The sequence below is a fragment of the Cricetulus griseus genome, chromosome 7 (assembly GCF_003668045.3).
Source record: "Cricetulus griseus strain 17A/GY chromosome 7, alternate assembly CriGri-PICRH-1.0, whole genome shotgun sequence".
In the NCBI taxonomy this organism is placed as follows: Eukaryota; Metazoa; Chordata; class Mammalia; order Rodentia; family Cricetidae; genus Cricetulus; species Cricetulus griseus.
In genome coordinates, this window is record NC_048600.1 from 58,213,232 (window position 1) to 58,231,582 (window position 18,351).

At 46.3% G+C, this 18,351-nt stretch overlaps 1 protein-coding gene across 3 annotated transcripts in view; it reads left to right on the plus strand.

Moving 5' to 3' along the window:
• Ccnjl (cyclin J like) overlaps positions 1-18,351 on the plus strand; it is a 58,709-nt gene that overhangs the window by 8,601 nt on the left and 31,757 nt on the right. Inside the window, exon 1 of one of the 3 annotated variants that reach the window (XM_027425250.2) lies at positions 7,468-7,665. The exons of the other annotated variants lie outside the window; for them this stretch is intronic. Coding sequence (XP_027281051.1) covers positions 7,663-7,665 — 3 coding nt within the window. The 5' untranslated portion in view covers positions 7,468-7,662. Of the gene's footprint in view, positions 1-7,467; positions 7,666-18,351 lie in introns of those variants that run through there. 3 annotated transcript variants of the gene reach the window in all.

Below are 18,351 nucleotides of genomic sequence, written 5' to 3' on the forward strand. Positions count from 1 at the left end.
TGGGTACTGCACACAGTTGGTGCACAAACATACATCTCAGGCAAAACACCCATACACCTTTAAAAAAAAATCCAGGCTAGTTGTGAATCTGTGATCATCCTGCTGTAGGTTTAAGTCCTGAAATTAACATGCCCCCATGTCTAGCCTGTGTCTTTAAGTATTAGCCAACATGGTGTACAATAGTTGCACCAGGATTTGACTATCCTCCTTGCTGTAGGATTAAGTTCCAATGCTTACTTGCTTTTGTCAAGTTCAAGTGTGACTGACATGCTAACATATCATAGGATGCACAGGTATGAAGTGTGCATACTATTTACAGTGTATTGTGAGTTCTCAAGGGTGTGTATAAATATGTAACCAGCATGATCAGGACAGAGGATGCCAGCTGAATCTAGGAAGCTCCCTTGTTCCTCTCTGTCACCCAATCCTGCTCCCAACCCCAGATCATCCACATCCATCTCCTTCTTCCTCTTACAGCCTAGAAGCACTCTTTTCTAGGGTTTCATGCACATGTAAATGGAGTCATATATGCTTTCTTCTCTACCTTTCAGCTTAACACGGTTCTTTTGTGATTCATTCATCTGTGCCATTTTGCCTTTCTGGAGTCTAACAGCTTGAGTAACCATTCTGTCCCTGAATGCCTGTTGGGTTATTTCAAGTGAATTACTTAATTGTCTATAGCACTGTGACAGTGAGCCTTATCTCCCCACCTGTCTAGGGATAAATTCCTAAAATGGAGCTGAGCATGACAAGATACGATTGTCAGAACCTTGACTGACACCAATCAAATTCTCAAGAGGGTACAGAAATGTACATTATTGCTGGTGATGATGCTGGCTCCCCAGTAACGTTGCTAGCCCAGGTAGAATCCCTGTAAAAAAAAAAAAATCAGTGCTCTTGGATCAGCTAAAAGTGATGTCTCATTGGCTATGGGTAAAAAGAGCAGGACCCCAGAGCCAGAATGCCCCAAAATAGAAAGGCATGGGGAAGGGCACTCTCTTAGGCCTCTCAGGGGCCCATAAACTCCTGACTGTAGTAAGAAATGGGCCCAAGACCCTATGAGGGGCTGGGTGGGGGCTGTTGGGAGGCTTTGCTGGAAAACTCTTGCCCCCTCTTAACCTTGGCACTGCAGTGTGTACTGCAAGTGGCAGCCACTCAGTAATTGGATGCTTTGGAAGCAGAGTTTCAATTATCCTGAGGCTCGAGGTCCCTTGCAGGTCACTGGAGCAGATGGTGCTAGAGTCTGGAGTCATTAGAGTAGCCCTCATAGATGGCAGTATCTTTTCCATTGCTGATATTTTTGGTCACAAGGAAAAAAAATCCAATCAGTTCAGAGCACCTCTGACTCTTGAGCTAACCATTATGATTTTTGTTTGTTGGTTTCTTTCCCCTTGATATTTTTAACCTATTAAATTTTTTTAGATAAATTTATTTTGTACTCCCCTCTGTCTGTCTCTTCCTCCCTCCACCCCCACCGTGTGTGTGTGTGTGTGTGTGTGTGTGTGTGTGTGTGTGTGTGTGTGTGTGATTGTCTCTCTCTCTGTCTCTGTCTCTCTCTGTCTCTCTCTATCTCTCTCTTCTCTCTCTCTCTCTCTCTCTCTCTCTCTCTCTGTGTGTGTGTGTGTGTGTGTGTGAGAGAGAGAGAGAGAGAGAGAGACTTTCACTATGCAACCTTGGCTGGCCTGGAACTCTTCATGTAAGGCAGGCTGGCCTTGAACTCACAGATATGCATTGGCCTCTGTCTCCTGAGTATCAGGATTAAAAGTGTGTACCACTATGCCTTGCTCTCTTTATATTTTGAGACATCGGACAAAGTTTCTTGAGCTCACCTGTTCCCTGGCCAACAAGCCCCAGGGATCCAACCACTAGTAACCAGGAAAGTTAGATTTGTGAAACCTTGCCACCTGCTGTCCCTAGAGTTTCACCTCAGCCAAGACATAGCTTTTTGTTGTTGTCACTATGTAGCCCTGACTGAGCTAGAACTCTTATGTAGTCCAGACTGGCCTCAAACTCACAGAGATCCACCTGCCTCTGCCTCCTGAGTGCGGGGATAAAAGGCTTGTGCCACCACACCTGGCTCACGATTTACTTACTTTATTTTATTTTACATCCTGACCTCAGTTTCTCTCACTCCTCTTCTCCAAGTGCCCCCACCCACCCTGCCACCTCCCTCTGTTCCCACCTCACAATCTACTCCTCCTCTGTTTCTGTTTAGGAAAGGGCAGGTATCCCATGACTAACAACAAAACATGGCATTTCAAGTTGCAGTAAAACTAAGCACCTCGTCATGCAAAGGTGACCCAGTATGAAAAGGAGGGTCCCAAAAGCCATCAAAAGAGTCAGAGGCAGCCCCTGTTCCCACTGTTAGGAGTCCCACAAGAGGAACAAGCTACACAACTGTTAACATATATGCAGAGTGTGTAGGTCAGTCCCATGTAGGCTCCCTGGTTGTCAGTTCAGTATCCGTCAGCCCCTATGAGACCAGGTTAGTTGATTCTGTGAGTTTTCTTATGGCTCTTACAATCCTTTTTCCCCTCTTCTGTAAGATGCTCCCAGTTCCACCTAATGTTTGGCTGTGCATCTGCATCTGTTTCCATCAGTTGCTGGATGAAGCCTCTCTGATAACAATTGGTCTAGGCACCAGTCTATGAGTATAGCAGGCTATCATTAGGCATAATTACATTGACATTTTTTTCTTCCAGTTATATTTGGTTCTATCATAGGTCTCTGGGTCATCCAGCCTGTGGGTCCTGGTACTCCAGGCAGTGTCAGGGGCGGGCTTACTCTCCTGGCATGGGTCTTAGGCTAGATCAGTCATTGATTGGCCACTCCCTCAATCTCTAGGCTACCCTTACCCTAGCACGTCCCATTGGCAGGACAGACTGTAGGTCAAAAGTTATGTGTCTGAGTTGGTGTCCCACTCCCTCCATTTGAAGTCTCGCCTAGTCACAGGAGATGGCCAGTTCAGACTCCATATCTGCTATTGCTAGGAGTCTTAGCTGGGGTCATCCTTGTAGATTCCTGGGAGATTCTCTTTTGCCAGGCTTTTTTCGTGGCTCTAAAATACCCTGCCCCCCTTTCCAGTTGTCTTTCAGGATTCTCCCCCTCTGCCCCCACAACCTGATCACGCATGTTCCCATCTCCACCTGCCTACAGTCCTCTTACAAAAATCTCTATTTCCCCTTCCCAGGGAGATCCGGGTGTCCCCTCCCCACCTTGAGCCCTCTGGTTACCTAGTCAAGACTTACTGTTAATGGCTGTAGGCTGTGAGCTAAGAAGTTGATATCTGTAGTATGTAAGGTTGCAGTTGGGGGTAGCACAATATGAACTCCCCCTCAAACAGATGACGCCTGGGCCGTCACTGAGCAGGGTGAGAAGGCGAGTGTTATACAACGCTTTTGACTTGGTGCTAACATCACTCTCCTTTCTTGCTAACTTTGGTTTTGACAGAGCTGCAAACGAAGACTCCATTTTGTGCACATTTTAACACTTCTGCCTTCTCATCCACTTCTCTACGCACATTTCCTGAACCCAGCCACAGAAATAATTCGCCATAGTCCCAAGTGCTTCAGAGTTTAGTTCTCATGGTTCTGTTATTTATAGAGCCCAGCTCACCTCAAGCTCTCCATCCTCCTACCCTTCCGAGATTAGAATCTTGTAAAATTTTGCCCAACTCTTATGGTTACTTTAAAACCCAACCGTGAAGTAGTTTCTGGGAGATCTCATCAGATCAATGGGGACATCTTGCGGGGGATGAGAACAACCAGGATGTAACCTTTCTTGGGAAGGAGATTCTTAGTCAAGAGGGAAGAAGTCAGTGCATCCACCATTAGGCTTTGCTGCCCCTGAGTCGGGGAAGCAGATATCTCTTTGGACTATTTTCACTTCATCAGCACTCAGTGTGACCCACTCTGGAGCCTCTTTGTCTACAGCTTATAACGTGCTCCATATATAACCCACCATCCTGATGCTCTGCCAGGGGATCCATATCCCAAAACCTGCCCTGCAAACCTTAGCATACCTAAAGACATTCATATAAAACCAGTTACAGCCATATGTCGATGACCACAAGAGCCAGTAATGACAGTATAGCTTTAATGGGTGCTTACTGTGTGCTAACGAGTTGATGTCTGTAGCCACCATTTAATGAATGCTCAACTGTCTGCTAAGAGCTGGATTTCCCTTCTGTTGCTAAGCCCTCTTGCAACCCCCTCTAATGTGTCCTATATCTTACAGATAGATAGGAGAGCTAAGTTTAGAGTATTGAACAACTTACCCAAGACCACAAAGCTAGTAATTTGGAAAGTTTAGTATGGCTCCAGAAGCGCGCACGTGCGCGAGTGCACACACACACACACACACACACACACACACACACACACACACACACACCGTCCCTGTACACCAGAAGAGAGGATTTGTCTGGGAAGTATTAAAAAGCTATAGAGGATGCTATTTGAAACATGAGGGCAGGTATTGACAGGTATGGAGAAGTTGCTCTAGCACAGCCCAGGACAACATGTGACAGTCACAAAGCATGAGCCCCATGGGTACTATCTTGGTAATTTAGAGGAAGATGGGGATGGACCAAGAATGTTGGCATCTGTCATGCTGCTCTCCCTAGAAGTTTACACTTTATCCCCAAAGCATGTGGAGAGCTAGCTCATTGTTATTGGACCCTGGTTTGTAGCCACCCAAGGCAGTGGTGTGTGAACCAGCACAGGAAGAGTGTATGCCTTTAGGTTTCAGCGTTAGGGTCAAGAGAACCAGTGGACAGAAGCAAAAGACTGCATGTTGCTCCCTGGTTGGAATGAAGGAGCTCCATAGCTAGGTATGTCCAGTGTTTTCATAGCAAGCATTGTTCTTGCAGAGTCCCAAAAGGAAACCCTGTCTGGTAATGATGAAGGACATGCTGCCCACTAAAGGAAGTTGCTACTGTTCACTGGATGCCTCTAGGGTACCTGCCAGAGACTGCCAAATGAATACCTTGTACACATAATTTCATCTGGTTACGAAAGTGGCTTCAGAGAGATGGAGAATGTAGCTCAGTTTGTGGAGTGCTTGCTTAGAATACACAAAACCCTGGATTTTTCCCAGAATCACATAAAACATCATGATGGCACATACCTATAGTCACAGTTCTCAGGAAGTAGAAGCAGGGGGATCAGAAGTTCAAAGTCATCTTTGGACACACAGCAAATTGGAAGACAGCCTAGGATATATGAGGACCCCATCTGAAGAAGGGAAGGAAGAGGGGGAGGAGGAAGAAATAATTGCTCAAACATTCATTCCTAGCAGCCCTTTTATGTGGTATTTTTATTTCTCCCTCAACTGACTGCACGCGAAGCACTGGGAGCCTCTATGATTTCAGTGTAGAGTCTTTTACCCTTTTTGAATTGGCTTGCAAAGTGCAACGAAGTGCTCGCAATACTTGCTGAACTCTTGATTCCCTGAGTTGGGTATTTGAGAGATGAATGTAATTCCTAGGGCTGCTATAACAAAGAAGTAGCTGGGGGATTTAAAACGGCAGAAATGTGTTCTCCTGGTTCTGAGGTAGAAGTTTTACTCATGATGTCAGCTCTCAGAAGGGCTCCGTTCCTGCCTCTCCCAGCTGCTGGTGGCTGATGACAGTCTATGGTACTCCTTGGCTTCTAGTTGAATCTCTCCAGTTCCTCCTGCTCTGCCTTAACAAGGTTTTCACTGTGTCTCTCTTTACCTTGTCTTCTTTCTGTGTGTCTGTTTTGTTTTGTGTTAATATTTCTTTTTAAGATTTATTTTATCTATCAGACTTGGTGGCACACGCCTTTGATCCCAGCACTCGGGAGGCAGAGGCAGGCAGATCTCTGTATTCGAGTGCCAGCCTGGTCTATAAAAGCTAGTTCCGGGACTGGAGAGATGGCTCAGAGGTTAAGAGCACTGGCTGTTCTTCCAGGGGTCCTGAGTTCAATTCCCAGCAGCCACATGGTGGCTCACAACCATCCGTTATGAGATCTGGTGCCTTCTTCTGGAGTGCAGATATACATGGAAGCAGAATGTTATATACATAGTAAATAAATAAAATCTTAAAAAAAAAAAAGCTAGTTCCAGGACAGCCAGGGCTGTTACATAGAAACCCTATCTTGAAAAACAAAAACAAAACACAACAAAAATGTATTTTATCTTGTGTTTGTGAGTGTTTTCCCTGCATGTGTGTCTGTATGACACTTATGTGCCTAGGTTCCTTGGAGGTAAAAAAGATGGCATTGGATCCCTTGGAACTAAGCTTAAGGATAGTTGTGAGCCACTGTTTGGGTTCTGGGAATTGAACTCCGATCCTATACAGGACCAAGTGCTCTTAACTAGTGACCATCACTCTAGTCCCTATTTCCTTTTCCTAATCCACTCTGACCCCATTTTATCTTAGTTTCACCTGGGAGGATTCTGTGTCTAAGTAAGGTCACATTCTGAAGTCCTAGGTAGTCATGAATTCACAGGAGACCCCGTTGACCCCGGCATAGTGAGGAGATGCTATTCGTCAGCCAGTCTTCAGAAGATCCTGGTGCTTGTGGTCAACTGACTATCATTTGAGAGACTGTGAGTGAGTGGGGCAGGGAAGCAGAGCCCCTACATGGAAGTAACGGTGGAAGTTAATTTCCTATTGATCCATGGTGGGCTTCACTAAGGTGCCCAGGAGAGACCACAAAAGGAATCTGAAGATGAAGTGACAGGAGCTGGGAGTGTCAGTGAGGTGCTTCAGGGTCCTCGGTAGAATAGCAATGCAGACGGGCATCGGGCATCGTAGAGCACTTACTTAGCATGAGCAGGCCTTGGTTCACTCCCTATTAGAGAGAGGGGGTGGGGGGGAGGTGGGGCTGGCTGTTAAATAGAGAGGGAGAGGGGAGGGAGGGAGGGAGAGAAAGAGGAACAGAAGGAGCAGGAGGTGGTGGAGGAGGGACCCAGAGAAGAGAGCTCTAAGACCAGATCAATTACAGAGCCAGCAGTGAAGCAGGGACACACTGGTCCGACCCTAGCTAGATAAGAGGGTGTAGGAGGATGAAGAATCTCTTCAGTCCAGGACATGTGAAGGATGCCGTCATATCAGGAAGATGGCTGACCTGAAGACTTTGGGGGTGTGATGAAAGAGACTGTATGCTATCGATGGGGGTCTTTGGGGAGAGGCCTGGGGTCTGAGTGGGATGGCAGACCAGTGAGGGGTGAGCAGTCATGTGTGGTCACTGTCAGATGTCTCAGCTGTAGCTGGGCTTGGTACTGAATATTGCTTAGAGGGCCAGTGACTGTGGCTCTCAGGAATGAGGAGATATGGGGAATTGCCCCATCTGCCATTTGCTGGGGAGTCCAGGAGGCCAGTGACGGATGCCACAGGCATGACTTCTCACCCTGCTGGAAGGAAGTTGGGCCCAACTTCCGCAGAAGGGGATGTTACCAGCACTGTTGGCTTTTGGAGAATGTTGAAACAGTGTCTGCTAGAGCTGTTCACGCCTTACGGGAAATGCCTCCTCAGGCTGAAGCAGTAGGCTGAGAGGAGGAGGAGAGACTGGGGCCTAGCTCAGAGGCCTTGAAAAGCCCCTCCCCCTCTCCTTGCATTTTGCTCTTGAGATTTGCAAGTCTCCACTTCCTGTCGGTCACCTTAGTTGCACATGGTGTTTCCTCACCTCCTGCTTTATGGTAAATATGTCCATTTCCAAATGTTATATTTTTAAGTCTGTCTGTACAAATGTCCCTTAGAACTCTGTGTTTATCATAAGGCTGTGCAAAATTGTTTATCACACTGAGAAATTCCAAACATCCATGAAATCCAGGGAGAGGAGTAGAAGCTTGGGGAGCTGGCCTTCCTTGCCTTAAGGTGGCATGTCTCAGTTGTCTAACAAGCTGTAACACAGGGCTTCCATGGGGCAGGCAGGTCAGTGTTCACAGAGGCCTGGAAGCCACCAGAATTGTAAGTTGTAGAGTGTTATGTATGAGATGAGGTATGGGCATGTGTTTAATCCTGATGCTAGTTCCTGTAGTTTTTATAGGCACCCGACCTTTGGCTGCCTGGGTTTGCTCATACCAGCTTCTACGTCCCATCAAAGACATCTCTCAGGCGGCTAATGTCATGGCCACAGGGAAATTCGTCCTGAGGCAGTTTGGCAGGTGGAAATTGCAATTCTTAATCTCACCCAGCTTTTCCTAAATCTCTAGGATTAGAGGAATCAGCAGATTATGAACCACTGCACCAGGGATTTTCACCAGAGTCCCGCCTTGCCCATGCTCTGGAGTTTCCTTTTCCCACATGCTGCTCACCGGCCAACCCCCCTAAAGCACTGTCTCAGTCCAGGCTTTCTGGAGTGTTGTCACTCTGCCCTCCAAAAAAGAGGTTGTGGTATTGTGTGGCAAAATACATTTAGCGTACACTTCCTCCAAACTGTGTAAATATCCTTCACCAAACAAATGTCTCAGGGACTGCGTTGATAGGTGCTTTAGGATTGAGCGGTGTGGTATGTGGTGTTTCCCAAACTGGCCTATGGAACCCTTTTTTTAGGAAGCATGTCACAGACTGATTGCCTTGTCATGGAACCCACACTGGGAAATATTGCCTTTGATGTGTCTGATTGATAGATAATTTATCATTCTTTTTATGGTCTTTTTAAAGTAAAAGAAATGCAAAATTTCTTTAATAATTAATAATCCTCCATAAACTTTATTCTAACTAAAAGCATCACAATGGATTTCATTATGACATTTTCATGCACATAAGTAATTGTACTTTGCTCATATTTATGATTCTTCTTGAGGCTCCCGAGACTCTATGAAAGCACCTGTCCTGTCTATACTTAGGCAAGAATAATGCTTTCTCTTTCTCCGGACTGCAGATCGCCAGTTTCTCGGGCTTCCCTTTTGGTCTTCATGAGTTGCCTACTGAGATGAGCTCATCACTTGATCTCACCTCTATAATTCTACTAGTGTGTGTGCCATTCTCAAAAATGGGAGCTTTGGGCAATTGTTGGGCATCTCTTTTGTATCGGGTATTTGGGGTCACAAGATGAGTGAAATGAGTCTGGTCTCCAGACTGCTAATAGTCTGTCAAGGAAGGCAGTAGGAGTGAATGTGTGAGCCAGTGGACATGAATGAATGAAAAGCCTGAGACGTTTAGGGAGTGATTCGCAGAAACTTGGCAGGGAAATGACTTTTAAGCCAGTGTCTGAAGAAAATAATGCAGACTAGAACACCAAGGGTGAAAATTGGGGGTGTCACTTCCACCCCTGATAGAGAAAGCCAGAGTGCACTGACCTTCAGATGCCAAGGTTTCAATTGGTCATCGACTTGTGTGGCTGAGCAGCTACAGGGATGGCTGGCTCTGGCTCTCATCTTGTGCCCCTGCACTTGGAGCTGGCCCTACACACTAGCACTGCCAGCAGAAGAGTTTGCTACTCTACCAAGGTCAGTGCCACTGTGCAGGAGGTGTGGCGGAGGGGATGGGGCACATATCTGGGATCTTTGCAGACCTGGCCAAACATCTCCACTGCCTGTATATGCAGCTCAGTGTGGGGACTCTGTGCAGTTTATGTATGAATCATGATTCCTTGTTTCCCTGAACTCTCTCTCTCTCCGGGGTAACCCTCTTTCTGCTGGAGAACCCCCAGGTTGGTTTTCCAACAGTGGTTTCTTTAAATATACATTGCATTTACTTCTTACTTGCTTTGTGTATGAGTGTGTGTGTGTGTGTGTGTGTGTGTGTGTGTGTGTGTGTGCGCGCGCGCGTGCGCGCATGCATGTGATATGTGCATCATGTGTGGAAGTCAGAGGACAACTTGCAGGACTTGATTCTCATCTTTCATAATGCGGGACCCGAGGATTATCTATCAGGCAGGATGGCAAGCATCTTTACCTTCTGAGCTAGCTATCTCACTGGCCCCAGGAGCAGTGGTTCTGAAAGAAATCAAACCTGACTTGACATCGCCACCTCCCCTTCTCTCTGAATGGCTCTTCCTGTCTCAGAAGTGCTGCCTGCCATGTCACAACAGAGGGGGAGTCCCTCTGGGGGCAGTGACACCCCCACATTGGTTACCACAAGAAGGATGCAGGAGAGCTAAGGGAGCTTGAGGGAAAAGGAGAGCATTTTTTGAAGGCCAAAGGAATAAGAAGGATTTTTCCTAGGCATTCCATTCATTTATTCACACATGCCTTCACTAATTCAATAGGTATTCATTAGTCCTTACTGTGTGGTAAGTAACACTTTGTTTAGAAAGACCTGGTAGGGGGCGGGCGTTGGTGGCACACGCTTTTAATCCCAGCACTTGGGAGGCAGAGGCAGGGGATCTCTGTGAGTTCGAGGCCAGCCTGGTCTCCAGAGTGAGTGCCAGGATAGGCTCCAAAGCTACACACAGAAACCCTGTCTCGAAAAAGAAAAAAAAAAAAAAAAAAAGACCTGGTGGTTGTGAGAAACCCCTGGGATGCTGTCATATGGAGCAGAGGTTGGGGAAAGTCTCAGAGGGAGAACAGAGAGCCAAAGGAAGAGAAGGAATCCACGTTTCTAAAGATCAGGTCTGTGAAATACTATGCAGCCATTGAAAATGTTCAAGAAGCTCTCCGAAGGGGAAGCAGGAAGCTGTTGTGTGATCCCATGATCTGAAAAGTCTATAGAGAATCCACTGTCCTTTATTCTGAATCCCTCTGAATCATAAAGGAGCAGGTGGTGGCCCCATGCCTTTAATCCTAGCACTCAGAGGTAGGTGGATCTCTTGAGTTACCAGACAGCCAGGGCTACACAGAGACACAGGGGTGGGAAGAAGTCATAAAGGTTATTTGGGGTATTTTAGTGAAAAGCTGAAGGGATGAGTCTGAGGTTAAAACTACTTGATGCACTTGCAGACAACCCAGGTTTAATTCCTAGCAATCACATCGGGTGGCTCACAGCTGCCTCTAACTCCAGTTCCAGGACCTCTGACACCCTCTTCTGTCCTCTAAGGGCACCTACACATACAGGGAGCACATAAACTCATGGAGCCACACACCCACATATACATAAATGCAAATAAATCTTAAAATTCATCAGTGAACTTAAAACTTAGCAAAAATTGCTCAATAGTAGGAAACTACTGAGGAAGACATTGGCATGCTGTATACATTTCAGGAGGGTGCAATCAGGTGCTCACTCAGCGTGGCAGCTTTACAATTGAAGAGCTGATTAAAGGGGGAGGGGAGAATGTTTGAGTCTGGCCTCAATACAGTAGTGACCTAGCCCTCTCCATACCTTTTCTTCAAGGTACAAATCTAGTAATTAAGTTATAAAATTCTGTATTGATTTTTTTTATTCATACAAAATTGAAAAGCTTAACAGCAAAACCATGCAAAATTCCAGCCCATTTCATTCCCTGCCCAGATAACCACTGTAAACATTTTGGTGCGTATCTTAATAAAAAATTATTTTTTCAGTCAGTGGTAGTTACTTAAAAAACAGGCCAGAAAAACAGCTATGATAACAAAAGCAGGTTTTTGCAACGTGCATTTCCCTGAATTCTGGTGACCGTGGCCATCTGTCCCTGGCCTCCATCTGCTCATCTCTCCATGCACCTGGGACAGAAGGCCTTCCTGCCTGGCTCAGGTGATAAGGGACCAACATCTGGGGAGTGGTGATCGCCTGGAAGTGCCTTCAATCCATCTGTCCCTGTTGTCTCTCCCCCACCCCACCCCCCTGTAACCTTGCTGCTGGCTATACTGGTGCTGAGAGGAAGGTCACCCTGCCTGGCCACGTTCCTACAGCCCACCCTGCCAAGCTGGTTGTTGATGCCTGCCAAGCGCCTGCCTGATCTTGAGAGAGCTTTGCAAGCCGCCCTGGGCATGCTGCTCCTTTGTCCCTGAAATCCAGGCCACTCGCCAGCGCCAGCGAGGCCTGCTTCCTGTACTCAAGCTGCTGCAGCCTGACAAGGCTTAGGTCAGGAGTGCTTGGGGAATGAAGAATGCAGATCCTTAGGGCAAAGCTGAGTAATGAGTGCCTCTCCCCTGCTAATTGGGTTAGCGACATAATCAGCTGGACTTTCAGACTAAGCAGGGCAAGCATGCTGCAAGCCCCGCACTGCTGCTATTCCTGTGCCAAAGTAGCACCCTTCTCTGGGGGGACGGGAAGAAACTCAGGCTCAGCATGACTAATTCCATTTGGTTTGGGGGCCCTGCAGAGCAAGCTAATAGACAGCTGTCCTTTTCACCAGAGGCTTCCTTGGCCCCAGCTGGCCATACACTCCTAGGTAGAAAACTTTGTTCCATGTTAACACAAAGCAAGTTCCTTTGAGAGCCCTCTAGCCTTCCACTAGGTTCCAGGCTTCAGATAAACCCTGCTTATCTGGAGTTTGATTACCCAGTTCCAGGGAAGGGCCATTCTGCATTCTCACTTGGATCACTGGTGTGTGCCAAATACGTTAAATTTACAGCAACATGACCCATATTTCTCAGACAAGGTCGCTGAAAGTCAGAATTCTGTACCCAAGGTTAGTAAATAGTAGAAATCAGTTTCCCAGCCGGAGCTGCTTCCACACATCGTTTGGTGTGAGGAACGATGACCATTCTCTTTCTTTCAACGCACATTTTCAACATGTGCTCATTATTCAGCCGTTAAATTGGACGTGGGGCAAACTGGATATATAGCACCTGGCCTTGGCTGTCTGGAATCTGCTGTTTAGTGGAAAGACATAAATAAGCAGAGTTTTGGCCATGAAGAACAAACATTTGGAAAGTAGGTCAGTGGGTAATGTGCTTGCCTAGCATACCAGCTCCCTAGCAGCACACAAATCAGTTGTGGTTGCACACTTGTGATCTGTCATCCCAGCATTTGGGAGGTAGAAACAGGAGGATCAGAAGTTCAAGGTTACCTCTGCCACATAATGAGTTGAGGCCTGTGTGAGCTCCCCTCCCCTTACCCCCCAATAAGCAGCAGGTGAAGCAGGTGAGGAAAGGAGAATCCTGCTTGGAACACTAGAAGTCAGGGGGGGAGGGGCAGGGTCCTCTCAGAAAATAACATTTAAGTATTTAAGGGTCAAAATGAAGTAGGAAAAAATCTCCAAGAGCTAGCCTAGCTGTGGCTGTCAGGATCTTGTCAGCCCATGCCTAGACTTTTCTAGAAAGCCTTGCTTTTCTCTGCTTCTTGGCATGCATGGCTGCCTACTGTCTTGTTATGTGCCTTTCTTTATGCTTCCTCTTTCAGAAGCTCAAGGCAAGAGCCTTTCCCCAGGAACCTGTTCTCACAGATACGGTGCTCCATGGAGCTCTTCTCTCACTTAACAAAAGGGAGGGAAAATCCTGAAGGCGCTGAACTTGGCTGTGTCAAGCTCCAAGTGAGGGAAGCTGGGACCTCCTTTATCTGATTGTGCTTTGTGGCTAAACTACCCTGATGAGGGTAGCATAGCCCGGGCAAAGGTCATTTGGCAAAGGCTAATATGGCAGCTGCAGCTTGCCACACACCAATGGCCTTAATTTAGAGCCTCGTGTTTAGAAGGAACACCCAAGCAGCCTGTGGGGTTGTGGGGTCTGCTGCAGGTTGTAGGGGGTGAGTGGTTGCTGCAGTAGCTACAACCCTACAGCAACTGCTGCTACTGCCTGCCTTGGCTTGAGCCCAGTACTGACTGATGCAGAGATCTCATGGAAGGCTTCTCAGACCAGGTAGAAACCCTACTCTAAAATTTTCTATGGCTCCTCGTAGATCATCATACCCAACCCACCTTCCCAGTCTGCTTTATCTAGGTTTTCCAAGTCATTGTTTCTCCATGTAGCCCTGGCCATGCTGCAACTGGCTCTATAGACCAAGCAGTCCTCAAACTCAGAGATCTGCCTACCTCTGCCTCCTGAGTGCTGGGATGAAAGGTGAGGGCTACCATGGCCCACTTGGTCCACCTGGCTCTTTTAACCACTAACTGTTTCCTCTGCTTTATAGATACTGTCCAGCTTGAGCAACCTTCCCTTCCTGCATCTATCTTTCTAGGCAAATTCTTACACTTCTTTCAAGACTTGCCACTCAAGCCAGTTGGGACACAATGGTCATTCCAGTGATCAGGAGGCAGAGACAGGGGAAGTAAACATTTAAGACCAGACCAAGCTACATAGTGAGTTCCAGACTAGCAAAACCAAAGAAAAGCTTGTCTGTTTCCTTTCTGATGTCCCATGGCGTCTACTAGGCCCAGAGCTGTACCTAGAATACACCTTACTCCCTCCATTCCCCAACAGTTAGTTATTGGGCATCCAGCTGTTGTATTCATACTAAGGTGCTGGGACTTGGAATCTTCCCTTAGTTTGAACTCCTGGAGTAGCCACATAAATCCACCAAAGTAGAGAAAAAAGCATCCAGCATTGGCATGCCATTTCCTTAGTTTAAACTGGAAATAAAATATCTTCATGATTACAAAAGTAAAATGTTGATCTGCTCTTGGCAGCTCACACATGTAAATCCAGGACCTAACACACTAAGGTGGAGTTTGAAGTCAGCCTGGGTCAATTTAGCAAGTTTGAGGCCAGCTTGGACTACATTGCAAACAACTGCCTCATAAATAAATAAATAAATAAATAAATAAATAAATAAATAATAAAGCAAGCTAAGTATAGTGACTCAGACCTGTAATTACTGTACCTGGGAAGTGGAGATGGTGGGAGTTCAAGGCCATCCTGAGATGTACAGTGAATTTGAAGCCATCTTGGGCTACCTGAGACCTTGTCTCAAGAAACAAACAAGCCGTTTACTGGGTAACAAAGAGCCATCCATCGGAGTTATGGACTCAAATCAGCTGCCAATGCCTACACTGGGTTTGCATAAGAATGGGCCTGTGAGCAGTCAGGCATGATGGAGGAGAGGTTCAGAGAGCCTCAGACCCTACTTCTGAATTTGCTATTGTTGCCAAAATCCCTTCCCAGAGGGAGAACTCAGTGGATCCTTAGGTCTCAACTACTAAGCACTACTCAGCTAGAGTTCACCCTGGGGGAACCAATGAGTTTGTCTTCCCTATAGAGTATAGGGGTTGCTTAAAGGGGTGTGAGTGCCCCCCAAAAGCTACACTTGGACAGCCTTGGCCCAGCAGGGGTGAGAGCTTCCTATAGTTTGATAGACAGAGCCTCCCTTCACCAGCACTTCCCTGGCCTGTGTACTCTAGCCCCTCCCAGAAGCCATGTGCAATTAAGGCAGGATTGTATGCAAGAGTGGTAGAGAATGGGTAGATATTTCAGGTAAGGGTCTTGTGACCATAAGTGAGTATAAACAGTCAACAAGCCCAGCTGGGAAAACCCTTTGCAAGAGGACTCAGTTGAATGCCCCAAGATGGTGGGTGTTTGGCTTGGAGAACAGCTACTCAACGTGACTACTGATGCATTGAAGAAGGGAAAAAGTCATTGCCCTCAGTTGGGTATTCACTGGTGACCCCACCAGGCTCTAATGGATAGTTCCAATCTAGTGCTCACACAGATGGCACTGCTTAAGCTAAATGAGAAACACACATAGAGCAATGTACAGTGATACGCATAGGGAAATGTCAGAATGAAACCCATTATTTTGAAAGTCTTCTGGCCTCTGGTTCTCTTGCTAGTTCAACAAAGCCTGGGGATTAAGGGACTTTTTAAAACTAGGTTTCTACACTCATGAACTAAGAGACAGAAAAGATTTTATCCAGACCTGATCTCTTAACCTCTGAGGACAAGCCAGAAGGGAAAAAAAGTTTGGGAGATCTGAACCCAAGCTTCAGACCGGCCTCCCTGCCTTTAGGGAATCCAGCTGTCATGCATCTGCAACTTTCATTGTTGTACAGTGGCCATGTTTTCATTTCTCGTTGATTTGTACCAAGGACTGGGATTGCTAGCTCCAGTGGTGACCGAGTACAATAGGGGGACTGGCCAGGCTACTTCCCACAGTAGTTGTCCTACTTGGCTTCTCCATTATCCGTGTACAAGGGTTCTCATTTGCCCACGTCCCCACCAACACTTGTTTATTTTAAACTTGTGGTTTTTTGTTTGGGGTTTGTTTGTTTGTTTGTTATTTGTTCATTTTTTTAAGTAACATCCATCCCCAGGGAATATGAAGTATTATTTCCCCGTGGTTTGATTTGTGTTTCCCTAGTGTTAGCCATGTTCAGCATCTTTTCCATTGCTTTCTAGCCATTTTAAATCTTTAGAGAAATGCCTTTTGCATACTTTGCCTATTTTTATTTATTTTTTAAATCTCTGTATTATATATGTGCATATGTGCAGGTGCCTGCAGAGGCCAGAAAAAAAAAAGGTGTCAGATCCCCTGGAGCCAAATTTACACAGGTGGCTGTGGGCTGGAATCAAACTCAGGTTCTCTGGAAAAACAACATGCCCTCTTAATTGCTTGGCCATCTCTCCAGCCTGAAAGTTTAATTTTAAAGTCTCCCTTATTTTTCTTTCTGCTGCTTCAGCGTTTGGGATCATATTTAAGAAACCATTGCTTTGTCTAAAGTCATATGCATTTTCTCCTGTTTTGCTTTAAGAGTTTTTCAGTTTCAAAGCCTACATGAAGCTATATCCCTGGGGCCTGAAATAATGCCTAGTGTGCAGGTTTGTGATACTTAGTGAAATGAATGGGTTCATATCTCCAGTGAATGAACGAACAGTCCTAGTCTGCAGCTGGTTGAGTCAAGGGTTAGAGGGTATGGTACTGGCTGCAGTAGTGGGGCCCTTGCTAGCATGTGCTTGACTTTGGGTTTGATCCTCAACACCACTTGAGAGGTGGGCTGACGTAGAATGGGGATACCAGTTTGCTTAATGGTACTAAGTACTCATAATTCCTTGTCTGCCAATTTCCTTCCTGTTTTCCTTCAGTTTTGTTTCTCTTCTGTTTCCCTCTTTGACAGAATGTCACTAAGACGTGTGTGTGTGTGTGTGTGTGTGTGTGTGTGTGTGAGAGAGAGAGAGAGAGAGAGAGAGAGAGAGAGAGAGAGAGAGAGAGAGAGAGGGAGGGAGGGAGAGAGAGAGAGAGAGAGAGAAGCACACATGCTGCATTCAGCCACACATGAGAACTGACCTAGCCCAGAATGCCATAGGTCCAGGCCACAGGACCAATGGGTTTGTGAGCAAAGCTGACTTGGTGCTTTCAGAAATCAGATGGTGGTGATGTCAGATCCAGTGAGACACTTTATGGACAGCCCAGCAGCATATGCCAGCCTCCAGCCTCCAGCATTCCTTAGTTCTGTGCCTACAGCCTTTGTGGATGTATAGGCAGATGTATGACCTCTGCCTCATCCTCTCTTGGGCCTTCCCATTCTCTTCTTCCTCCACTTTGCTCTCCTGACAGGAGTTTCTACCAGGAAAATAGCACTAAGGCCAAAAGCTTGGAGATGTTTCCTAAACAAATACATCTATCCTACCTTGACTGAAAGGCAAATATCTTAGGTATATGAGAAAAAAATATTGTAAAAATCTTTGTTGGAAGAGTCTGGGGATATAGCTCAGTTGGTAGAGTGCTTGTCTAGCATGCATGAAGCCCTTGGTTCGATTCTCCAGTGCTGCATGAAACCTATAGGCAGGAAGATCAGAAGTTCAAAGCAATCCTCTACTTTTCCAGAAAAAAAAAAATTGATTACAACTGACCTGAACAAGGGGGAGCTCAGGACCTAGACTGATAGCTGGGAAACCAGCATAGGACTGACCCAGACCCCCTGAATGTGGGTGTTAGTTAGGAGGACTTGTCAGTCTATGGCCTCTGGTAGTGGATCAGTATTTATCCCTAGTGTACAAATGGACTTTGGGAGCCCATTCCACATAGAGAGATACTCTCTCAGCCTAGACACACGGGGGATAGCCTAGGCCTGGCTTCAAAGTGAAAGACTTTGAAGATCCCCCATTGAAGGCCCACAATCCCTGGGTAGCAAAAGGGGATGAGATAGCGGGTGGGGGTGGGGGTGGTAGGGGAGAAGAGGAGGGAGAGGGAACTGGGATTGACATGTAAAACAAGATTGTTTATAATTTAAATTTTAAAAAAAAAAAATCTTGGTTGGAACAGGGTGTGGTGATGCACAGCTGTAATCCCAGCACTTGGAAGGCTGAGACAGGAGGATGGCTACTTCCAGGACAGACTGGGGTTCATACTCCTTTATTTTGAGTGAGGGAGAAAACAAAAGTGGAGAACTAGAGAGATAGCTCAGCATTTAAGAGCACTTTCTGCTCTTTCAGAGGACCCAGGTTCAGTTCCCAGCAGCTCACAAGCATCTATTCCAGAGGATCTAATGCCCTCTCTGGCTTCCTAGAGCACCAGGAATGTACACACACAACACACACACACACACACACACACACACACACACACACCACATATATACATGTAAGCAAATGCTCATACACATAAAATAAAAATAATCTCAAAAAAAATTCAGATTACATCTGAAA